The following is a 26,510-nucleotide window of genomic DNA, read 5'->3' on the forward strand; positions in this document are numbered from 1 at the left end:
GCCAAAATAGAAATAGAAGTTGGTATGATCAAAAGCAGATTAAAAGTCAGCATGGAGGACCTAAAACTTGAAATGATGCATTTGTTTGGAGGCATATGTTTGGATGTGAAAAGTGAAAAACAGGGGACCATTCTGTATTTTGGCTGTGCAAAAATCCGGACTTGGGAAACTTTAATGTAAAGTTCAAGTCCAGTGGCAGCTTAAGGGGACAGAATTTTAATATTACTTTGTAAGAAAATTTACTGCAATTAGAATCTGTTTACATGAAGCATTAATACAAGGAGTAAGTCTTGTCTCTTCCTTCCAGGTGTGTCTGCACAGCTCACCAGCACCTGGCACCGCCGGAACACGTCCGTAGGAACACCATTTTGGATGGCTCCTGAGGTCAGATAGAGTTTTGAGGGAGACAGATGTTGTATTTGATCCTTTCTGACTTGCCTTTTCATGAGTACTCTCTCTCCATGTGTGTTTTGGAATAACTCTAGATTCTTTATTGTGGGGAGCCGCTACAGCAGTGGTTCTCAACGTTCCTAATGCCGCGACCCTTTAATACACAGTTCCTCATGTTGTGGTGACCCCCAATTTCATTGTTACAAATTGAACATAATTAAAGCATAGTGATTAATCACAAAAACAATATGTAATTATATATGTGTTTTCCGATGGTCTTAGGCGACCCTTGTGAAAGGATCGTTCGACCCCCAAAGGGGTAGTGACCCACAGGATGAGAACCGCTGCTCTAGAAGGAAAAGTCAGTTGTGTTGCTTTTAGGTGAGGTTTTTGCATGTGTGAGGAGGAACATGGGAGGTGCTCAGTAAATGGGCTGTGAAGGCATATATGAGCAGATGAAGCATTGAGTGAATGAGTGAATCAGAGGAGAGAAGGAGAAATTGCTTGGAGCCTTACTTTTTCATTAAATTTACTTTTCATTGCTTAGCATGTTTCTATATAAATGATGCTTAGATTCTGTTCTTAAATTATAACAGAAATATAATGAAAACCACTAGCCTTATTGAAATCAGATTCAGGTCTGTTAATCTGTACCACAGATTTCCATATGGAGTCACTCTGCTTGGGGACTGTGCTCAGCTTTGGTAGAAGCTTTTCATTATTAGTGTTGGGAAGTTGTAGAAAACGGCCGAAATAGTTAAGGAAGAGTATTCTAGAGTCACATATTCTCTCCACAGTCACTGTTAATGCCGGGGCTTTTTAATTATGTTTATCAGAAAACAACACTCTCCCTGCACCCTTTGGGAAAAGCTCTGCTATTTATCTACAATTTCCTAAGGAGTGAAGGGAGGAGAAGTAATTCAAACACTACATTAATATAGCAAAATCTTAGAATTAAATTTGTTTGAGGGTTAAATCCTGTTGTGCTTTTTCTATTTGGATACTAATTCAATTATTACTTGCAAAAAAGTTAAATTGTAAAAGTAATAGTAAAATATGGGGAAAGGATAAATTATCTTAAACTTATTTTTTCATCTTAAGAAACTTTTAAAGACTCCAGCGGATTAAAAAACTTTGTAGCAGTGAGTACATCTTAGAATAAAAATAAAAAGTAAAGTCATATAAGCAAAAACAAAATAAATAAGAAAATCTCAAATGAAAGTTTTTTTAGAGTTTGTCCTGATATATTGCTAGTTTTAGCAGCTTATGAAACAATTTTAAAACTGAGAAATTAATAAAATATAGCTATAATACCAAGCATTGCACTTTATTCACATATTATTAATATAATAAATACTATAAGATATAATCATTATATTATCATATAATTAATATTAAATAACTGATGATCTAGCTTTATATTTTTAAATGTTAATTTATAGTAACAAAGCCATTATTATATGTTTAAGTTTGTCACTCAGTAAAAAACAATTTGGTTAATGGGTCTTGAAACCACTCTATGTGTAAAAGGAAATATTTTGACCTATCTAAAATTTAATTACCAAAGTACTATGAGTTAATAATTAAAATTTATACTTTAAACAATGTTTTTATTGATTTCAGATAGGAAGGGAGAGGGAGAGAGATAGAAACATCTATGATGAGAGAGAATCATTGATCGGCTGCCTCCTGCACACCCCCCACTGGGGATCGAGTCTGAAACCCAGTATGTGCCCTGATCAAGAATTCAACCACGACCTCCTGGTTCAGAGGACTAAGCTCAAGACTAGAGGACTAGCCTGAGTTACAAAGCCAGGCTAAAATTTACACTACTTAATGTGCATTAAGAGACAGTCAGACACGCTTATCCAGTCTGTTCTCTGTATTTATGAGTCTTTCTGTTTTATTTGTTTATATTGTTCTTTAGATTCCACATATAAGTGAAATCATATGGTATTTGTCTTTCTTGGACTGACATATTTTACTTAGCATAATACCTTCTAGATCCATCCATGCTGTCACTAATGGTAGTATTTCATTCTTTCTTATGGCTGAGTAATATACCATTTTATATTGAACATGAATTTTTTGTTGTTATTATTAATCCTCACCTGAGGATATTTTTTCCATTGACTTTTAGAGAGAGAGAGTGGAAGGGAGGAGAGACAGAGAGAGATACATTGATTGGTTGCCTTCTGCACATGCTCCGACCAGGGCCAGGGATCAAGCTGCAACTGAGGTACATGTCCTTGACTGGAATCAAACCTAGGACCCTTCAATCAATGGGCCGGTGCACTAACCACTGAGAAACCAGCTAGGGCTGCACATCAATTTTTAATACAAAACTTGGGACTCATGCTTTCTTCTGGTACTTCAGGCTATGCTTTCTGATTTTAGCATTTCACTCTCCTGTGATATTAAAAACTAGAGGCCCGGTGCACGAAATTCGTACATGCGTAGGGTCCCTAGGCCTGGCCAGTGATCAGGGCCAATCTGGGGGGTGATCGGCGAGGTGATTGGGGCCCCTGCTCACACCCACCTAGGCTGGCCTGGTGCCGCTCGCTCGCCACCCCCGTCCCCCGCCACTGCCACCTGTAGGGGCCTGTGGGCTGGAGGCAGCTCCTACGTCAGTGATGGCGAACCTATGACACACATGTCAGAGGTGACACGCGAACTCATTTTTTTGGTTGATTTTTCTTTGTTAAATGGCATTTAAATATATAAAATAAATATCAAAAATATAAGCCTTTGTTTTACTATGGTTGCAAATATCAAAACATTTCTATATGTGACACGGCACCAGAGTTAAGTTAGGGTTTTTAAAAATGCTGACACGCCGAGCTCAAAAGGTTCATCATCACTGTCCTACATTGAGCATCTGCCCCCTGGTGGTCAGTGCATGTCATAGCGACTGGTCGTTCCACCGGTCAGTTGATTTGCATATTAGGGTTTTATTATATAGGATACATTGGTAGGACAAGTTGGGAAGTGCTGTGTAAGATTTTGTCCCCATCATCATACTGACTCTAAGTTGGGAAGCTATATATTCTCTCTCTAGAGAGATAGAGATAGAGAGAGAGAGAGAGAGAGAGAGAGAGAGAGAGAGAGAGAGAGAGACATATAATTTATGCACACATACAGGTGCTAAGAATAGAATTGATTATGGCCTTCTTATCTATTTATTCAACCCAATAGCAATCATTTGCTTCTATATTCTTACTCTATCCTATCTTCTTGCCTCCTTCCTGGAGGAACTTCTGTCCTTGATGTTTTGTTTATCATTGCCTTCCTTTTATTTTTTAATCACACTCATATGTTTACATTTAAACTCTTTTATGTTCTTGCTGATAGTATTAGGTATGAGTAAAGATATATTTATGAAGGAGTAACCCTTCCTGGATGGAATGTGTGTAAATGCTACCAAGTAAACTCTGTGCCAACACCAGGATATTTTAATGTGTTAAGCTTGATGTTAAATGGAGTCAGACAGATGAAATATTGTTCCAGACAGGGCCTTAGATTTCTTTTGCTTTATGTATCATTTCAAAGTACTGTAGTTAAATGATAAACTCTAACCTGCCATCATTCCCAAATCATTTTTATTTGTCGTAAAAGTTGGAATTCACAAAATGTAAAATTTTTTAAAATGTAAAGTTGAATTTTAAATGTAAAGTTGAATTTTAAATGTAAAGTTGAATTTTCTTTCTGTGATCATTGATGTTATGAGTCATTATTTACAATCTGTGTTTATATTTGCATATTTAGAAATAAATTCTGAGGTAATTATTTAGTAATTGTTCTCTGTAATACTATCATAATATTGCAAAAAAAAACCATTTTTTCTTATTTCTCTGTTATAGCCTTTGATTAGTGAAAATTTTAAAAACCTGGCTGTAGTTTTATAGTTTAGAATGCTCCCAGGTAAATATTGATAAATCTTTACCAATGTTTATTTTTACTCAGTATATTTTCCTTTTGTTAATGGTGTAAACCTTATTGCATTCCTTCGAACTTGTCTCATTCCTCCCTTGCCTTCCAGTGACCAGGAGAGATCAAGGCCATTTCATTATACCGCTCTCAACCTTACTTTTAATTCACTAAGATATGTTCTTCATCTTGCCATGACAAATGACTTCATTCACTAATCAGATGTTCACTGCGTGACAGGGATTGCATAGTCTTTAGCTGTGCATTTGATCCCATCTCTTTCCATTTGGGACACTGTTTCTTTGCCCTTTCTGTCTGACATTTTCAAAAATATTTCTTTTCATAGGCTTCTTCCCTTATGTTTGCAAACCTGTGTTTGCTAAGGTATTCTCTGTTCTCAGAATGAAAATACTACTGCTAATAACAGTTTAAGCTTTTACTCTCCCAAGTTACTGGCTTTACTTGTAGCTATCAGACTTCATCAGCTTGAACACTTACACATTATTCTAAGCGTCTTGCTACATGCTTGTTAAAGTCACGAAGGTCACTTTTTTTTCTTTCATTTTCCACTAGGTGATTGCATGTGAACAGCAATTGGATACCACTTATGACGCCAGGTGTGACACGTGGTCCCTGGGGATCACGGCCATCGAGCTAGGGGATGGAGACCCTCCACTAGCCGACCTGCATCCCATGCGAGCACTCTTCAAAATACCAAGGTCAGTGGATTCTGGCACTCAGCCCAGTGTCTGCAGCCCGGTTTTCTTCCTCCAGCTACTGAGTGCTCATCATGCTCATCATGGAATTACTCAGATATGTTTCAGCAAGTTGGGGGCAAAGTGGCCTGGAATACCATTCTACTTCTTCGAGATATTGTGTTTGTTTAATAGTTTCGTTTTCTTGGTCTAGTTTAAGTAGAAGAGTTTTTTCTTGATACTTGGTATGCCTTTTTTTTTTCTTGTAAGGATTTGCTATCAGAAAAAGCAGTTCCTCTCAGTCTTTACCCACTCCCAAGTTAGTCAGTGAGGCACCCTAGTCCACTGTCAATGCAACAGTGAGTTGAGTCTCTGCACTCTGTCAATCTAGTTATTTCACTGCTTGCTAAGATTTCTCTTTGTTTAGGACTTTAAAATAACATTAAGAAATTATAAATAAAAATTATTGATAAAATAATAGTTATTTAAAATATGTTAATGTTCTGAATATATTAACATTAAACAGTAGACCTAGAAGAATTCTTTTCTTTGGAGCCAGGAAAGCACATTCCTGTATCTATGTAGACCCCTCCCCTTCAGTGTGTATATTGACAAACTTTCCCCTGCTTTTTCTATTACTAATTAAACTATATTTTATATATTTGGTTAGTTCCTAGATAGTTCAGAAACCTGATATGAAAAGACTGCCTATATTTAGTATAGATGTAATATCCTCTGAAGACTTTCTTAAGGATTTTGCCTGGTACCTTAATTCTAATGGAATGACAGGAGTCCAGGGCTGAGTGGTAGGTGGTATGTTATAGTTTGTTAGCACATTTTCTGTTAAATTCTCTGGTCCCAACACCTATAGAACATATAATCATATGTACGAAGTCTTGGGGGTTGTTTTCCAGTCCTAAGAATTCATGCCAATATTTTATATTCATTTCCAAACGGATCCTTTGGAATATTTGGCATGTAATTAAATTATAATAACACCAAACATTTGACTTTGTGATGTTACTTTTGAATTTCCTGTCCTATCTATAGGTTCTGAATGATAACACATAACAATGTCAATATATTTTTAGGCCTGATTGTTTGTAAAATATATTGCTTATTTGGTAAGTGGAGAAACAAGATTACAGAAAAGAACAGAAAACCTGCTCTACACCATGTCTAACTATGAGGAAAATGGAAAAAAAATTATTATTTCCTAACTCCTACTATGTAACATGAAGCACTGTATTTTCTGAACCATGTTAATGATGGTTTCAGTGACCATAGCTAGCCCAGTGTTACTACTTTTGGTGGCGCTGCTGCATGGAGGAGTGATGACACCATTGATACATGTCACCATGAGCAAGGCACTTAAGGAAACTACCTCATCTTAGTTATTTCTTACTACTGTCTCCACCAGTATATCTCTAAATGGAACTCTAAGAACGCCTAGTGACTCTAGAAACAATTATAACAATGGGATCTGAAAAGGTACCCAGTTCTTAGTGCTCTAAAATCACCAAAACTTTTATCCTGAGCAAGCCAATAGATCGCTTACAAAGGAACTTTTCAGGAGGACAAGAAACAAAGCAAGATTGTTGGAGGAAAGAATTACTTCTTTTAACGTGAAATCAGCAATCTCCAAATAGTCCAAAGGATTGTAAAATGAGCTTTAGGGGTGAGCCAGAGTAGATGATTAGCTGTACTTTTCTTTAATCAGACTGTACATTCATTTCATTATAAGCTATTCAAGGAGTAATGCAGGACTGAAGACAAAATGTTTCCATCCCACTACTGAAAACAAAGAGCTGTTAGAATGAACATAAAGTGGTACCGTCATGGTTGATCAGTGTTGCTTGATTACAGAGTTAGCTCAGCCTCATTTTCAAGTGAAGTTCTGTTGTATTCATGAACATGTCGAAGAAGAAAAGATTGGTTCAGCTTAAAAATTGAAAGGAATTAATAACAAAATCTTTCAAATGGCATTCAGAGCTTTATAGCTAATCATATTTTTCAGTTCCTTACTTCTGTGGCACTATCTCAGGCCACGTATTCAGTAACAACAGAACTCGTGAGGACGTTGTCCTGTGCCTCTTTCTGCTGAAGTTTCCTCCGTCTCCTTAGCAACTCCTCTCAGGTCACCTCTGTGTACTCTGGATGTCCTGCAGGGACTTCTGCAAGACTCAAAGCAAAAAATTTTTCCTAGTATTTCTTGTTTCTGTTCTGCTCAGTATTGATGCTTTCCCCCACGGCTCTCAGCTAAAAGCAAGAAGATTCTTTAAAAGAAAAAAATTATCAGTTAGAAAAATTGGGTCATCTATTAAATGCTTTCAGAGAAACAAGAAACTTGTCATTTTTTATAAAGAATGATTAATAACTCACTTATCTGCCTTTGAATTGGAAAATGATGTGTATAATACTTGATTTTACCCAGCAGGACCTGTGAGGGCAGTACTGGATTAGTCCGGTTCTGCCCCTAATTTTGCACTGACTGACAGGTGTGTCTAATTCAACCTTGATTATTATTTTTCTAGGAATCCACCCCCCAAACTAAGGCAGCCTGAGATGTGGTCAGCAGAATTCAATGATTTCATTAGCAAGTGAGTAACAAGATAGTCTTTTTTAAAAAAAATCAAAGAAACACCACCTTGCTAACTTAGCAATGTGTTTTTTAGAACAATTCCTTCATGCTTCCTCCTTACATTTTATTTATTAAATAGCCCCAGAGGTTTCCACTATCTTCTTCAAAACAAGCATTTGTTGTGTCTTGTGAATGTTCAGTGAATTCATTGTTGCCTAAACAATGACCTCAGGGCCCTGTTGATTCACTTATTGGCAATAAGTTCTGTGGACTTTGCATCATCCAATAACATATTCTCCTGTCCACCTGCCTTTAGCAGCTACACCTTCAGCTTCTCCCACCTGCTCACCCACCATCTATTTAGTCTGTTATTTAACCCTTCATTTATCTTTATCGTTAATTCTCATCATGATCAGGCAATATTTATTGTAGTTGGTGAATCTCATAATCATATAGATAAAATGCTTATACATTTGAAATTCAGTGAACATTTTAAATTTGATGGATATTTAGCTCAAGTGCAGTGCCTTCAGACAGTTGACCAGATGCCATGAGTTCAGACATTTCTAAGTATCTGTCCCACAGACTCTGTTTTCACAATTTTTATTCTGACTTCACTTTAGAAAATAAGGGTAAGAGATGACCCCAGGTTGTAAATGGAAGAGAAGGGTCATTAAGATTTGGTGTCAGACTCCACTCCAAAAAAATGTAGAAAGGGCAAAGAAAGTAGAGGAACCAATCATACCATCCATAACTGCTATCACTGGTTTTCCTACCAAGAATATCTGCTTATTATTACAAAGTCAGGTGCATAGATTTAAGGGTTGTGGAAACCTAAAAAGGATTGATAATAGGTTTTTTTTTTCTTAGTTTTCACTTAACCAGTCATTACTGAGTATGTATTATGCACTAGAGAATATTTAATAAACTGCAATAGAATTTCATAAATCTCAGGAGAATCATTGGTAACTCTGAAGGGCTCCCCACGATTCATAATTATGCCCCATGTTTGCAGATCCTTCCACGCAGATCCTGAGTAGAACCTGGTGATGACATATTTCACACAAGTTCACCCCTGAGAAACATTTACTGATTTCCTCCAGGCAGTTAATGTTGTGTTCTGTGTGCTCTCATTGTAGTGTGTTTGTCTTCCTCTTGTAACATCGCCACTTTCATTCAGCTACCTTCTTAGAGGTCTTTCTCCCTACCTAGACAGAAAGTGACTCCCGGGCACTGAATGTGCCTTACCTGCTACTGTCACTCCAGTGTCTTAGCAAAGTGCTTGGTACATGTCAGATATTTTATGAAGTTTTACTTGAATAAAATAATTTATATGTGACTAAGTGCAATACAAGTGCTGCAGATGTCAGAAATCAACAGTCTGTTAAAATAAATGAAAACTGAAAGCTCTTGTTTGTATTGTTAGATATCATTCTTATTCCTTAGCATATTTTATTTAGCATACCTGGGAGATATATTTTTGGTTAAGCCCAGTAAAATAAATTGCCAAATTACCATTTCAGGAAGATCAACAATACAGATTAGAAACAGCACTGCTGAAATCAAGGCATAAGTTCCTTCTTTTTTCCCTTTTCTATATCCCCAGATGACAGCCCAACTCTGACCAGTGTTCTTATAATCATAGATGCTCAGAATCTCAGGGTTGAAAGGATATTGTAAATTTATGTAGCCCATTCTTATATTGGTAGAGTAAATTCTTTTAAAACATGTCCACTGAGCAGTCACCCAATCAGTAGACACCCCTAATAAAAATAATCATACTTCCCAAGGCTGCCCAGTCTATCTTTGGGAAACCTCACTGTTGAAAGTTCTTCATTATATATATTTTTTCATTTTTAAATATATTTTTATTGTTGATAGTATTATAGCTATCCCCCATTTCCTCCTCTTTCCCCCTCCTCTCAGCCGCTATCTACCCCTCCCCAGATCTTCACTACTGTATCGCCCTTGTCCATGGGCTATGCATGTAAGTATATAAGAGGGATCTCTTACCCTTTGGGACAGCATGGATGGGCCTGGAAAATATTCTGTGAAGTGAAATGAGCCAAACTTAGTGAGATCATGTGAAAGACAAATATCACATGATCTCACTTAATTGTGGAATCTAATGAACAAAATGAATTGACCAACAAAATAAGACATGAAGCAGGGAGGCATGGAACAGACTGACATGCCTTGAGGTGGGGTTGGAGGGACAAGAAGTGTTAAGCCAAAGAAAGTTCTTCCTTATATTAACCAGAAATCTGTTTCTCTCTTAATTCTACCAACCCATCTATGGCTTTTTTTATCCCCTGTAATCACTGAGAACTGTCTAATCTCTCTTCCAAATATTTGAAGACAGCATCTCAGCTGATTGAACATCCTAAGTTTGTTCCAATGTTCCTCCTGTGATGTGTAGGTGCCCTCACTCCCCACCTCCTTTCTTATGACTCTGCTCTGGGCGAACCTCTCAAGAAGAAGTGTGACCTACATGGACATCTACTCTATGACCTCAGAAAACATCTACTGACGTGGAATTTAAACATCCTCAATACATTAGCCTTATCAAATGGGTTAGCAGTTTTATCACATAGAAAGAATTAGATCAGCCCGGCTGGGTGTGGCTCAGCGGTAGAGCGTCGACCTAGGAACCAGGAGGTCACCAGTTCGATTCCTGGTCAGGGCATATGCCCAGGTTGCGGGCATGATCCCCCAGTGGGGGGCGTGCAGGAGGCAGCCAATCAATGATTCTCTCATCATTGATGTTTCTATCTCTCTCTCTCCCTCTCCCTTCCTCTCTGAAATCAATAAAAATATATTTAAAAAAAGAAAGAATTAGATCAATGAGAAGCCTTTAGAAGCATTAGTGAGGGAAACTGAAAAGTTTATTTTAATTTCAGATCAGTATTAAAACTGTAATGACTTGTTATTTTTAGCTAGTAACATGTAAAGGAGACTTCACGGTGGAGACTGAGTTTAATTCTCACTATGCAATAATGCTTTCAGGGAGACTAGGGAAGTAGCATTTAGTAGCATAATCACAGATGTGTGCACTTTCACAAATATTCATTTTGTCCCATTTCTTTTTAACATTTTTTGAGATGTTTTTGAGACCTGGGCTGAGCGATTATGAGGAACATTATTCTCTTATGTTAGAGTAGTTTTAGGAATATGAGTCATACTTTATATAACTTATCTAATAATTGCATGTTCTTTTTTGCCAGTGCAGGTGCTTGACTAAAGATTATGAAAAGCGTCCAACAGTGTCAGATCTTCTGCAGCATAAATTCATTACTCAAATTGAGGGAAAAGACGTGATGTTGCAAAAACAACTCATGGAATTCATTGACATTTATCAATGCATGGGAGGCACAGAAAAGGCCAGGTAATCAAGTAACATCTTAACTCTAAAAGCCCAAGGATCATCTAAAGACTGAACAATTTTATAAGGAAATAGTTAAGGTGAGAAAAGAACTTAAATTCCATGGTTGTGGTTTGGAGATCAGGGGCACTTACATGAAAAGTGATTGTCAGAAGTTGAGTTGCATCCGAAATTGGTAAAATTACTGGCAGCGTTTTTACAAAAACTTCCTCAAAACAAAGAATGTAAACTTCAATAGGTGACTACTATTAGTATAAATTTTCATATATATTTTCTGCTCTTCTGTAAAGTAAGATATCTTAGAATTGAGATTTAAGAAGGAACATAAAATTTGATTTTTTTGATACTATTATTTGTTGGTATCATTTTCCTTGGTTAAATTATATTCAAAAATAATTAATATATTTATTTATACTTCTTATTTGGATTTTTAAAAATCTATGTATTTATAATATTGCCATGTTTTTTATATATTATAGATAGTATATGTGTTTATTAGGAAATTTAGAAGATATGAAGAAATGTAGAAAAAAATCAATCTATAACCTTATAGTATCTTATGAACAGAAATATATTTTTAAAAAGTTAAGTAATATTTTTGTGTTTTGGAGACTGCCTTTTTTCATTGAATAGTGAATATCTATGTCATTAAATATCTTTCTACCAAAAAATTTTAATGCCTGCACAACATTCTCTTGCACAACTGATATAAATAATCCTCTATTATTAGACATTTAAGTTGTTATTAGTTGTTTTTATTCTAGTAACACCATAATGAAAAAAAGCTGTACTTCAATCTTTTATTATTTCCTTAAGATAAATTACTATAGATGGTGCTGTTAAGTCAAAGAGTAGTCATTTGTCATTTAAATTCTTTCTTGAGAATCCTATTAGTTTCATCTCAGGAACCTATCACTATTTAGGGAGTTGGACATGACTTAAGAGACAATTCTATTTAAATTCTTTTTGCAGTTTTACATATTTAATTCCTATTTTCTTAATGCCCACTGTATGCAGGACATTGGATGAGGACTTTATTTATATTGCCCCATGGGCTTTTACAACAACCCTGAGAGCAATGTGTTTGATACTTCATTTTCACAGCTGAGGAGAACTGAGGTTTGAAGAGACTCATTAACTTGTACGAGGCTGTAGAAGTAATGAATGACTTAGCAGGACTTCAAATCCTGATCCCAAAGCCCAAGCTTTATTCGCATCAAAGTAAATGGCCTAACAATTGTGGAAGATCTGGGGAGATATTCTCCTTGCCTATGTGAGCTTACAACTTTACTGGAGAGACAGAACTAATACACCTGTAATGAGGAAGAATTAAAGTTGTGAGTGGAATAGAGTGCCAAAAAGAAGGAAGCAGGCATGGGGTTTAGAGCAAAGAGGTGGTCTTTGGCTCAGACAGGCTCATATTTTTATCCTTGTGTGAACACAGTTTTATAGTCTGCCACAGTCCCATCCTTCTCAAAACAAACAGACAAACAACAAGCAGTCAAACAGGAACTAAAGTATATACCAGCATTGTACAGGGTGGTGAATGTCAAGAACTCTGAGGGGACCTGAGGTTTTACCCTACTTGAAAGCTAGTAAGTTGACTTGCCAGTTTTGTGAAGGCTAGAAGATGAGACTCCTGGATCAGAGACAGAGGACATTGTTCCTCACAGTTAAGTCAGCAGCATGGGTTTTATGTTCATGTTTGTTGTCCTCGCCTGACAGGTCATAGGGGTGTAAGCCTAAGTAGGTACTGTATATACAGTGGGTTTGCCTCACAGTTGAGGAACCCTGAGCATGAGAAAATAATCTTTTAAAGCAAACCAGTCCAAGCTTATCCCTGGAGCAAACATTATCTTAACTTCCATCTGTTCTGGAGGGAGATTTTATCTTTGGATCGTAATCCTGGTGCTCTGAATTTTAGTGATAAACAATTTTGAAAACTGCTATATTTTGGGCACTGTGTTAGACTCAATACTTCTGTTTCTGAGTCACAAAATTTATTCTTGTTTATCCAACTAAGAGCTCAGAATATGCTTTCAATATGAGAACTCATGTCTTACATAATTATGGGAAATTTTCAGTCATTTCTTTAAATATTGATTCTTTTTTTCTTTTTCTTTTTTTACTTATAAGAGATAAATATTGAAATGTCCTACTTTACCTTACATATTTTATAATTTCTTTTTCATGCTGTCATCCATTTATTAATCTCTGCTGCATTCTGGATGATTTCTTCAGAATTCTTTCCCAATTCACTAATTCTCTCTTAGACTAGGTCTAGTATAAATTTATTCTTTATAGGGATTTTTCATGCTAATATTTTTATTAACATCTGTATTTTTCGTTTCTAGACTTTCTCACTGTTTTATCTTTTCACCATTTATTCTTTATTCATATATGACTTCTTATAAATGACTATTCGTATATGGCAAATTTGTTGGTGTATGTGTGAATTTAATTCCTTCTTTTTGCTCTTTTATCTTACACTATTTAGCAGTCAATTTTTGATTTGCATTTCAATAATGGTGAATTGTCCTAGTTAGTGAGTTTATTTGTATCCTTAATATTTGGTTTCCTTCTGTGGTTTAGAATTTTAGCTTACTCTCTCATCTTGGATGGGGTTTTTTGTGTTTTCTTTTCTTTTTTTTGGCATTCTTTTCTCCTGTTTTGAAGGTTTTTTTTCTTTGCTGTAATGTGGCTTCAGGAGCCCTAGCCCAAAGCCTTGCTGCCTAGCATGACTTGAGGATACTGCAGATCTAGTGACCAAGCCAGTATGAAGTAGATACAGTATCTCTGCTCCATTCTGCGATCTTGAGTACCTGGCTGCATGAAAGGGAGAAGTGCAGAATTTTTTCAATCTTCTCTTCTAGGCAAGGGAAACCCTTACATCCCCTCACCACCCCAGACCCCCCCCAATCTCCCCCACCCCGCGTGTGTGTGCGCACGTACACACACACACACACACACACACACACACACACACACGCTGTCCATGGAGTCTAGGTCAAGACCTTCATTATGAGACATAGTTCTTTTACCTTCCAGGCCTCTTCTGCCCATTTCTAGTTCTGAGCTTCAAGTCAGCCTATAGTTTCTGCCCTCCGTATATATGATCTCTTAGGTTCACTTTTATTTTCCACAAGTATATGTTTGAAGGAGGTGGGAGTGGATCTTGAATTATTAACCCACAGTGCTTTTTTTTAAATATATATTTTTTTAAATATATTTTTTTAAATATAAATATATTCTCTGATTTTTTACAGAGAGGAAGGGAGAGAGATAGAGAGTTAGAAACATCGATGAGAGAGGAACATCGATCAGCTGCCTCCTGCACATCTCCTACTGGGGATGTGCCCGTAACCCAGGTACATGCCCTTGACCGGAATCGAACCTGGGACCTTTCAGTCCGCAAGCCGACGCTCTATCCACTGAGCCAAACCGGTTTCGGCTACAGTGCTTTTTGATTACAGATCTTAGTCCCAAGTCATAGGAGGAGGGAAGATTTTACTGCTCTCAGCCTTTTTATACTAGTTCCAAATTATGGAACACTGGAGGCCCAGCGCGCACACTTGCTTCCCCTTGCCTCAGCTGGCCGCCCGTACATCGCTGCTTGTAGCTCTCCTCTGCTAGTAGCTCGCGCCCCACCCCGCCCACCACAAGAGCCACTGCTCATTTGGTCCTGATGGCATTACAGCGTCACAACCATGGGCCTTTTATATAAGAGACTCGAGGCCCAGTACATGAAATTCATGCACGGAGGGGAGGGCGTCCCTCGCCTGGCCTGCACCCTCTCCAGTCTGGGACCCCTTGGAGGATATCCGACTGCCGTTCGCAATCCGGGACCGCTGGCTCCTAACTGCTCGCCTGCCTGATTGCCCCTAACCACCTCTGCCTGCCTGCCTGATTGCCCCTAACTGCTCCCCTGCTAGCCTGATTGCCCCTAACCACCTCTGCCTTGTCCTGCACCCAGGACCCAGGATTCCCTTCTCTGGCCAGTCGCAGGCACCTGGGACCTGGGCTTTCCTCCCTCTGGCTGGTCACAGGCACCCAGGACCCGGGCCGACTTCGCCCGGGTCAGCCGCAGCCGCAGGGGACTGTGGGTGGGCAGCTTGTCCCTCTTCCAGGCTGCAGGTGCAGGCGCAGCATTGGCACCCAGGTCTGCAGGGCAGGCAGCTTGTATCTCTCCTGGGCCGCAGGTGCACACACAGCCCCTGGCGCCTGCGACCACAGGACAGGCAGCTTGTCCCTCTCCGGGGCTGCAGGCGCAGTCACTGGTGCCAGGACTGTGGGGCGGGTGGCTTGTCCCTCTCCCAGGCCACAGCCTGGGTGGTCCCCGTTCCTCTCTCCCTAGTGTTGAGTGTCTGAGTCGTTATGGTGGGATGGCATGAGGGCTTTGCATATTAGTGTTTGCATATTAGCTCTTTATTATATAGGACTAGGGGCCTGGTGCACAAAATTCGTGCACTGGGTGTGTGTGGGGGGGGAAGTGTCCCTCAGCCCAGCCTGCCTCCTCTCACATACTGGGAGCCCTCAGGCGTTGACCCCCATCACCCTCCAATCGCAGGATCGGCCCCTTGCCCAGGCCTGACGCCTCTGACAGAGGTGTCAGGCCTGGGCAGGGGACCCTCATTTCCCCCCATCACTGGTTCTGCCCCCAGCCCAGGCCTGGGCAGGGGACCCCCAGACCCCTCCGATTGCTGGCTCTGCCCCTTGCCCAGGCCTGATGCCTCAGCCAGAGGTGTAGACCCCCATCACCCTCTGATCACCTGATCGGCCCCTTGCCCGGGCCTGACGCCTCCGCCAGAGGTGTCAGGCTTGGACAGGGGACCCCCATCTGCCCCCGATCACTGGCTCTGGCCCTCGCCCAGGCCTGAGGCCTCTGGCCCAGGAATCATGCCTGGGCAGGGGACCCCCATCTCCCTCTGATCGCTTGCTCCACCCCCCGCCCAAGCCTGACGCCTCTGACCCAGGCTTCAGGCCTGGGCAAGGGGACCATCATATCCCCCCAATCCCCGGCTCAGCCCCCCGCCCAGGCCTGATGCCTCGGCAAGAGGAGTTGACACTCATCACCCTCCGATCACCAATCACTGGATCGGCCCCTTGACCAGGCCTGAGGCCTCCGGCAGAGGTGTCAGGCCTGGGCAGGGGACCCCCAGCTCCCCGCGGTTGCAGGCTCTGCCCCTGCCCAGGCCTAACGCCTCTGGCTGAGGCGTCCAGCTCGGGCAGCGGGGACCCGCAGCTGCAGTGGCCCCACAATCGTGGGCTCTGCTTTAGGCCCAGGCAAGGGACCCCTAGCTCCCGGGACTGCCAGCTTCCACCATGCCCAGCTCCCATCGCTGGCTCCACCCCTACTTCCTGCTACCACTGGCCAGGGCGGCAAAGGCGCCTGATTCTCTGATCATGGCTGGGGGGCAGGGCAAAGGTGGCCCCAGGGCCGCCTTTGCCCTGCCCCCCAGCTCTTAGCTCCCCGCTGGGTTTCCGATCACTGTCAGTGGCAGGGGGCTTCTTCCTGCTTTCCCTTTCGCCTCCCTGCATTGTGCCTACATATGCAAATTAACCGCCATCTTGTTGGCAGTTAACTGCCAATCTTAGTTGGCAGTTAATTTGCATATAGCCCTGATTAGCCAATGAAAAGGGTAGCTCGTACGCCAATTACCATTTTTCTCTTTTATTAGTGTTGATACTCAGGAAAAGAAATGAGGCTCTAGTATACCACAGGCAACACCTAGGCAAAAATAGTCCTCTTCAAGATCACACAAAATCATTTGATTGTCACAGTTCTCAAATTGATAAATTGATCTAAAATCTGACTGTGCTCAATCAACACAGCTGACTCAAAGCTGATATTTTATTGTACCTGTTACTAACTTTTGAAATTGGATTGATATATGTGCTTGAAAGGATACTTAAAAAAAATAAGAAATCACATTCATTTTTAAAGAAGACCATTCTACTATATATTTTATGTAAACTGAGTACTTTAAATTTCCAGATGATGGGGAGAGAGTGGTGTTAGAAGGCACTGTTGAATGGATACAAGAACTTTCTATTTTAAATGAAGGTCTGAGTATAATAAGTCACTTCTAACTTCCTTAGCTAATTTGTGAAATGGAGATGTATGTGCATGCAGCAACTGCTTCCAAGACATACTCCTCATGGGAGTTATGGGTGACAATGTTAAAGTACAGACTAAATCAGTGAGAAATTCAAATTATGGAATATTTTAAAAGGAAAGCTTAATTCCTCTGTTCAGTATTTTAAAATAATCAAAGATTTAATGGGAATGGATAAATGTCATTTGTAATGAAAGCATTCTTGATTAAAAACAACAATATAAGTCAACTTAAGAAGAAAAGCAATTTAGTGAAAAATAATGACTGTCTGAGACAGATAGGCAGGCCTGCCTGGGCATGCAGCAAAGGAAGCAGGGTCTTCAAATACCCTTCCTCAAGAACTGGCAGTGAAACTCACCCTCCACCCCACATTTCTTACAGCCACACTGGTTTCGTGAATACCACATCCACCTCAAACTGTCAGTAAGCTGACCTTGAGCTCTGGTTCACTCCCTTGACACTCAGGTCCATACAGGACCATCCGTTCCCCATGCTTAGGTCACAGGCCCGTGCCGTGGGGGAAACGTACAGGCACTCTTGGTCCTCCCTCACTTCTGGTTCCTATGTGGGAGGCGGAGTCCTTCCTCTCAACCGTCTGGGAACCACGCCCTCCCCCAGGCCCTCAGACCCCTGGCCCCTGCAGAAGAAAAGGATTCTGAGCTGCTGAAACTGAATATCCATTATGTGGAATATGCAAACAGTTTCCTAAAATTCTTTTTTATATACCTTGAACATTTACCTAAAAATATTATTTAAGCTGTGATTTGCATTCCCCATAAATAAAGGAAAACCTAGCCCAGTATCTACCTGATGATGACAAATTCCAAATTGAAATTTCTTTCTGTGTTAGTTATAGTATTAATTTGGGGTCCAGTGCATGAAGTCATGCACCTTGAAAGGAACTGTCGGCTGTGAGAATGCATTGGGCACAGCGGTGGGTCTCGGCCCATCCTCTGCGCCCCGCCCTGCCCCTCCCACCACAGCCTCAGTTCCCTGCCTGCCAGCCGCTGCCGCTTCCATGCCCTGCTGGTGCCAGCCCCACTCGCACCCGCTGACTGTGTGGAGCGATTGGGGCTGGCGCTGGCAGCAGGTGCGAGCAGCAGCAGGTGCGAGCGCCAGGTGGGATCGCGGCATGTGTGAGCAAAGAATTTTCAAATTTTCAGTAACCACCAGAGGCTCACCCAATGACAGCAACCGGTGCCCTGCCTTGGTCTGGCATGCATCCCATCACCCCCCCCCCCCCGCCCCGCTCATCTGCTCCTCCATCCTGCCACGGCCAACGCCTGCCATGTTCCGTGCACACCCACTGGTGGTCAGCGCACGTCATAGAGACTGGTTGTTCGGTTGTTCCGCTGTTCAGTCTATTTGCATATTAGGGTTTTATATATAGAGATATGTTATCCTTTGAATTTCTTCTGTTTTATGTACAAAGCAAAATAACTTTAATATTTTATTTGACATGCTCAATATGCTAGTGTTGATTAACTTTGAAATAGATAAATTACATTTTGAATATAATTTTATAGTAGCAGAAGGAATCTATGTAAAAATTTAGTAACCCAAACATAGTTATCTCTTAGGCCAAAAATACTAGCTGCATTTGTGGTGCTGTGCAATCACCCCCACCCCTACTCCCCACCTCCACTCCCACCCCTTGGCCTTGGCATATGTGGTTTTCAAACCAGGATATAAGGCAACTGTGAGGATATAAGGATCCTGTGGTTTTTAAACCAGGATATAAGGCACATTTCTCAAAGGATTAACAAATGAAAGACAAATTAGAAAGCTGTCTAACCATTCAGTGCTAAAAGAACTGTCAATTCTTTAGTTAGGTGTAAGACTTTATGTAATGGAAATTCGCTTGAATGGGAGTTTTATTTAAAAAATGAAGGGAGAAAGCAGAAAAATCAATAATAAGGTTCTTTCAGTACAATACAATGCATAGTTCCATTTTACTTTCTATTTTATGAGCAAGATAATTTTTCTCTAATGGCTGTGACCATGTCCTAGTGAGAATTATTCACCCTTTAAAGCATTTGCTCCTCCTTTCCCTTAATACATGGGATTTCTAAAATGCTATCCTGGCTGCTTTTACTATAAACAGCCTTTTGATTCCTGTCTCCACCTCAGTTTCAAATATTTCAAAGATTCTTCAAACTCAACATTTACTAAATTGAACTGATGCTTTCCCACCCAAAATTAATTCTTTGTTTCCTGTCTTATTAATGGTACCGCTACTCATCCCAGTATGCCAACCAGAATGCCAGCCAGAAATCTAGGCATTATCTTGACATGTTCTTCTCTCCTACTTCCTGTTGTTAGTCCATAGCAAGACTAACTTTTTTTACCCCTACTCAACCGAGTACCAATTGTGGTATAATCCTTGCTGTCATAGAAATCATGGTTGAGACAACACATCCATGTTGTCTCAATATTTATTGAGGCCATTGTGTAGAGCTCTGAATGAGTTGCTGCAGGGATCTGACAGCTGAAGCAGCTATTGAGTCTGCTCTGGGAATTTATTTTTTAGTGAAAGGTGTAAGACAAGCATGTATATAACTGTTACACAAAGTAAGACATTTCAATTCCGTAAAAAGAATATGAAAATGTCCTGTGAAACTTCAGAAGAAGCAGAGAGGATTTCTGCTAGCAGGTACAGGAAAGCAGCCTTTGAATCAGCATAGCAAGGGATAAACACAACTTAATCACGTGAGACAGTTATCACTATATGAACATTATTGCTGGAAAGAAAAGCTTGAGTAGTCATGAAAGCAAGGAGATATGCTCACAGACAGGCAAGCATTTAATCAAAGTTGCAAGGGGAAACTCAGAAATAGGATTGGAGGGAACAGACCACAGAGAACGTTGAAAATCTGGCTGAGAGGTTTGACATATGTTCTTGACAGCCCACATTAGAGAGGACCCCCGAGACACCTGTGTCCTATTGTGCACCATCCTTTCCTGGTTTCTAGAAGGTAAGCTGTGGATACACCAGGACACATTATAGCAATAATTTTGGATGCAGTTTGCTTGTTTCAAGTATTTCTCCCTAACTTTAAACTATTGTATATTTTTAAATACAATACTTTCAAGTTGATGGGGGAAGTTGGTCCCCATGTTTATTTATAAAGCCAGTTAGTTTTAAATATTTTGAGATGATAAATCTATTGCTATATTTTTATGTCTACTAGAAGCCTGGTGCACAAAAATTTGTGCACTGGCGGTGGGGGGGATGGTGTCCCTCAGCCGGACCTGTGTCTTCTCACAGTCTGGGACCCCTTGGGAGATAACCACCTGCAGGCTTAGGCCCTCTCCCCAGGTGGCAGATGGCAGGCCCGATCCCACAATGCCTGCCCCGCCTCCCAAGGTCGCTCACACAGCAGGCCCAATCCCCGGGGTTAGGGCGGGCGGTGGATGGTTCTGCCCCGCCCTGCTGCCCTGGGTCGTGGACACGACAGGCTTGATCCTGAGGTTGGGGCGCCGCCCTGGGTCGCGCACATGGCAGGCCCGATCCCGGGGTTGGGGCGGGCAGCAGATGGCGCTGCCCCGCCCCACCTGCAGTATGCAAATTTAATGGCCATCTTTGTTGGGTTAATTTGCATACTCTTCTGATTGGCTGATGGACGTATCGAAGGTATGGTCAGTTAGCATCTTTGTCTTTTATTAGTGTAGATGTTTTTGTGGGATGTTTTTATTGTTTGGTGTGTGTGTGTATGTGTGTACTTATATTCTAAGTAAATTTTATTTTGGAAAATTACAATCTTATCTTGACCAAAACAAGGGAGTAAAGTAATTGTTCATCTAAAATCTAGGAGAGAGATATCATCAAGGCACGAGTTAGTGGCAGTGTCTATCTTGGACAGAGAACTCAAAAAGAGACAGATATAGCTAGATGATTATAGTAGGGGCCCATCAAGGACTAGAACATTAAGAAAGGATGACTTATTTTTGCCCACCTGAAATATTGCCTATGCCTTTCTTCTCTCCTTCCCCTTCTGGAAAGGCTCCCGAATAAGAGCTAAATCACTTTTAAATATAGTCTCCTGTTTTGGAGCAGTTTTATAAGGAATAAGCGATTGAATAAGCACTCTCTGGGGAAGACCATTAATGAGCATCTGTGCTCCTCAGTACAATGAGTAAAGGGATCAAATAAACAGGAAGAGGCAGTTGCTCAAATGTGCTAATAAGTTGTAAATGATTCCTTACTCCTGGGAGTAAGTTACATTGATACTTAAAACACTAAAAGCAGAGTAAAGAACCATTACATTCAGATAATTTGCCATGGATGTTGACTCACATGACTAGAGGAAACAGACCAAGGGGAACCAAGACTTGTGCAGGGCCAGGTCATGCTGTGTAAAATGTAGGGGCCAGAACTCATTGGTCCTAGTACCTAGTCCATTTCTTGTCTGCATCATGCCGTCTTCCTTTTTTCTCCAAAGAATAATCATAAAATTATAGACTGTCATTTCTGGAAGGGAACTTTTCTTCTGGTTCCTTATTTTAGAAATCAGAAACCTAAATCCATAATTTTAAAATCAGTTAATGGTCAGCCCTGGGCCATAACTCAAACACCCTAATTTTCAGACCAGCACTTTTTCTGGTTTCTGTGTCCTCACTAGTCATGGAAGTTTGTGTTCACAAAACTGATGATATAAAGTTTTTGTTGGACTTTTTGGGGCTGCTTTGAATGATTTACCCATAAAGGGCATTTAAACTTAAATTTTAACCAATTTCTTTGTAATTGGGATTTGCATTAGCAATTAGTATATTCAAGGGTTAAATAAATCTTTGTTTATGTTTCCCCAAAGATTTTTTTTTTAATGAAGAGGATAAAATGGCAATCTATTTTCCAGCATCCTTGAAATATTTGGGAAATAATCCTCTAGGAACTAGATTTTAATGACTACTTACTTTGAGTTGATGATCATCAACACCGTGATCTTTTCTTTTCTTTTTTAATATATATTTTTTATTGATTTTTTACAGAGAGGAAGGGAGAGGGATACAGAGTTAGAAACATCGATGAGAGAGAAACATCGATCAGCTGCCTCCTGCACACCTCCTACTGGGGATGTGCTCGCAACCAAGGTACATGCCCTTGACCAGAATTGAACCTGGGACCCTTCAGTCCACAGGCCAATGCTCTATCCACTGAGCCAAAACCAGTTAGGGCTGATCTTTTCATTTCTTTTGTTAAGATCCCTCGTCTCTACTTTGAGTTTAAGGATTTTCATTTGTTATTAGGAACCAAATTATCAGCAGGGACCAATAAAATGTAATTAATCAGAAAAGTGTTAGTTCTGTTTTCTCTGCTAATTACTCCTTGAAGTTACATCGCTCTCCGAGACTCTATTTAGCATGCTACTTGTGTACTCTATGGTATGTAGTCTCCCATTCTTAATTTCATTTGGGTCTAAATTGGTAAGTCTTCAGTGACTGCCAATATGTGTCCCTGAGGACAATAAGTGAGCCTGTGATGAGCAACTTGTCCATGGATCCCCTGGTACCCACGCTCCAGCCAGCAGGCGACTTGCTGGTTGCTGAACCTACCATGCCTTGTCATTCCTCTTTATTTTGGCTCACACAATATTCTGCCATTGTAATCTCCCCTCTTCTTTATCTTCTTGAACATAAACTTCAGAAACATATCTCCAAATGTCAGCACCCTTGAGAAGCCTTTCTCCCAAACCCAAGTTTACAGTTGCATATTTTCCCTCTAGGGTCTTACAGCACTGTGTTCATCCTTCAAAGTCAGACAGACCTGTGTACTAGTCCTGCCATACACTAGTTTTGTGGTTTGGGGCAAGTGACTAAACGTCTCTGAGACCTGGTTAAATCTTGTTTATGAAATGGAAATGCACCGTAACCTGTTTGGCTCAGTGGATAGAGCGTCGGCCTGTGGACTGAAAGGTCCCAGATTTGATTCCGGTCAAGGGCATGTACCTTGGTTGCGGGCACATCCCCAGTGGGAGGTGTGCAGGAGGCAGCTGATCGATGTTTCTCTCTCATCGATGTTTCTAACTCTCTATCCCTCTCCCGTCCTCTCTGTAATATATATATATATATATAAAAGAAGAAGAAATGGAAACGCTAGGGAAACTTATCCCATACAGTTCTGAGGATAAATGAAATGCCCGAAAAAGCAGAAAGCTCAGAACTTAGTACAGAGTTAGATATACCATCACTTTCTGGATAGTTACATGCATCTATATTTTGTGAATCTTGGTCATCTTTGCAAATTCCATATACTGAGTCCAGTACCTTGCCTGTAGGAAATGCTCAATAAATATTCATTATCTTGAATTGAAAAGTTTGGATTACGATCAGGAATAGAAAACCCTCATCTGGCTTTTTATATTCAATAGGTACAGTTAAGAGCATGTTTGACTATTACTTAACTGAGAATAATTGGAGAAGCAATTAACATGGATTTTTGGTTTTTAGATAAAAGTTTAAATGTGTGTCTTTTGTAGAGAAAACTTCTATTTTAACAGTTCCTCTTTATAATTCTTCTGCTGAGTTAGTGGCAGAAGCCAGAGGACTTAGGGGAGGAAAAGATGATAAAATTTACATTAGTTTCTCATTTGCTCCTAAAACCATCTGTGTGAAGTCACATGATATGCACCCTGGTTCTTCTTTTAGGATAGCACCACTGAGGTGCAGGGTGCTATTGCAGAACCAAGACTGGCCAGTCTCTCAATTTCATCTCTGGGGTGTTTCTTGAAATTTAGTTATTCATTCAGCAAGATAATCCAACTAATACCCTGGGGTAATCATAGGCTCTAGAGGTGCTTTACTACTAGAAATTACAGTTTAAAGGGATTTGGTCATGCCATTATCTCACACCCCTTATAACCAAACATGTAGTTCTGCAACTTAGATGGCAAAGCTGGCTCTTGCATGTATTTTACATGTATTAGTATAGTATAACAATAATACAGAAAACCTCATATACTCTCCAATCAATTTTCCTCAGTGTTTACATTTTGCAAGACTGTATACAGTAGTCTCCTTTTATCTGCAGGGGATACATTCCAAGACCCCCTAGTGGATGCCCAAGACCTTGGCTAGTATTGAACCCTATATGTACTATGCTTTTTCTCATACATACATACCTATGATAAAGTGTCATTTATAAATTAGTCACAGTAAGAGATGAACAGCAATAACTAATAGTAAAATAGAATAACTATAAAAATATCTACACTAATAAAAGAGAAACATGGTAATTGACGTACGACCGCTACCTTTCCCATTGGCTAATCAGCGAGATATGCAAATTAACTGACAGCCAAGATGGCGGCCGGCAGCCAGGCAGCTTAAACTGAACATGAGGCTTGCTTGCTTCAGTGACAGAGGAAACCAACGTTCCCGGCCTGCTGCTGCAGGCCTCTGAGCCGGCAGTTCGAAACATAGTAACATATAGAAGCTAAAAAAAACTCCAGAAACCTGCTTTCAGCGAGCCAGGATCTCAGAGCTGGAGTTGATACAGAGTTTCGATTGTAGAACACAAACAAGTCTGGGCCCGAGGGTTTCCGCTTTCCCAGCAGCAGAGGCCGCAGAGCTGGAGCCACAGCTAAAGCTGGCCCAGAATAAAAAAAAAAAAAAAAAAGAAAAGAAAGAAAAAAAGGAGCGGTTGGGAGCAGCTTCCGTCACCTGCCAGCCTGAAAACAGCCCTCAGCCCCTCACCCAGGCAGGCCAGGCACCCCAGTGGGAACCCCCACCCTGATCCAGGACACCCTTCAGGGCAAACCAGCCAGCCCCCACCCATGCACCAGGCCTCTATGCTATATAGTAAAAGGGTAATATGCCTCCCAGCACCGGGATCAGCGGAGCCGAGAGGCCTCCTGGCACCGGGATCAGCGTGAAAGGGGGCAGCACCCAAACCCCCTGATCGGCCCTGCTCTGTGTGTGACAGGGTGCGGCACCCCAACCCCCCAACCCCCCCACGGGCCCTGCTCTGTGTGTGATGTGGTAGAGCCATAACCTCCCCATCAGCCCTGCCCTGAGTGTGAGAGTGGCGGCGCCCCAACCCCCTGATTGGCCCTGCTCTGTGGGTGATAGAGGGCGGTGCCCCAACCCCCCCATGGGCCCTGCTCTGTGTGTGATGGGGTAGAGCCATAACCTCCCTATCGGCCCTGCCCTGAGTGTGACAGTGGTGGCACCCCAACCCCCTGATTGGCCCTGCTCTGTGGGTGATAGAGGGCGGTGCCCCAACCCCCTGATCTGCCCTGCTCTGTGTGTGACAGGGGACGATGCCATAACTCCCCTATCGGCCCTACTCTGTGAGTGACAGGGGGGAGCTCCTCAACCCCCTGATGGGCCCTACTCTGTGCGTGACAGGGGGGAGCTCCCCAACCCCCTGATGGGCCCTGCTCTGTGCGTGACAGGGTACGGAGCCCCAACCGCCCTGATGGGCCCTGCTCTGTGCGTGACAGGGTACGGAGCCCCAACCCCCCTGATGGGCCCTGCTCTGTGCGTGACAGGGGGCAGCGCCCCAACCCCCTGATTGGCCCTGCTCTGTGCATGACAGGGTACGGAGCCCCAGCCCCCCTGATGGGCCCTGCTCTGTGCGTGACAGGGTACGGAGCCCCAACCCCCCTGATGGGCCCTGCTCTGTGCATGACAGGGTACGGAGCCCCAACCCCCCTGATGGGCCCTGCTCTGTGCGTGACAGGGGGCAGCGCCCCAACCCCCTGATTGGCCCTGCTCTGTGCATGACAGGGTACAGAGCCCCAGCCCCCCTGATGGGCCCTGCTCTGTGCGTGACAGGGTACGGAGCCCCAACCCCCCTGATGGGCCCTGCTCTGTGCATGACAGGGTACGGAGCCCCAACCCCCCTGATGGGCCCTGCTCTGTGCGTGACAGGGGTGGCGCCACAACCTCCCCATCAACCCTGCCTTGAGTGTGACAGGGGGCAGTGCCCCAACCCCCCAATCGGCCCTACCCTGAGCGTGACTGAGGGTGGCATCGCAACCTCCCAATCCGCCCTGCTCTGTGCATGACAGGGGACGGCGCCCCAACTCCCCAATCAGCCCTGCTCTGAGCCCGACCAGGGGCTGCACCTAGGGATTGGGCCTGCCCTCTGCCACCCGGGAGCAGGCCTAAGCCAGCAGGTCGTTATCTCCCGAGAGGTCCCAGACTGCGAGAGGGCACAGGCTGGGCTGAGGGACCCCCCCTTCCCCTCCCCCCCGAGTGCACAAATTTTTGTGCACCGGGCCTCTAGTAGTATAATAAAAGTTATGTTAATGTGACATTATTAAGTAAAATAAGGGTTACCGTGAGACTGTGACCATCAATCTGGTAACTCAGAGGGCTGCTGAGTGGTTCGTGGGCAGGGAGCATATACAGTGTGGACACCCTGGACCAGGGGATGATTCAGGTCCAGGCAGGTTGGTGTGAGATTTCATCATGAT

At 42.0% G+C, this 26,510-nt stretch overlaps 1 protein-coding gene across 1 annotated transcript in view; it reads left to right on the plus strand.

Moving 5' to 3' along the window:
* Positions 1–26,510, plus strand: part of MYO3A (myosin IIIA) — a 213,019-nt gene that overhangs the window by 35,809 nt on the left and 150,700 nt on the right. Inside the window, exons 5-8 of the mRNA XM_059660968.1 lie at positions 308–384; positions 4,891–5,036; positions 7,547–7,612; positions 10,823–10,978. Coding sequence (XP_059516951.1) covers positions 308–384; positions 4,891–5,036; positions 7,547–7,612; positions 10,823–10,978 — 445 coding nt within the window. The remainder of the gene's footprint in view (positions 1–307; positions 385–4,890; positions 5,037–7,546; positions 7,613–10,822; positions 10,979–26,510) is intronic.

Source organism: Myotis daubentonii, chromosome 1 (assembly GCF_963259705.1).
Source record: "Myotis daubentonii chromosome 1, mMyoDau2.1, whole genome shotgun sequence".
NCBI lineage: Eukaryota > Metazoa > Chordata > Mammalia > Chiroptera > Vespertilionidae > Myotis > Myotis daubentonii.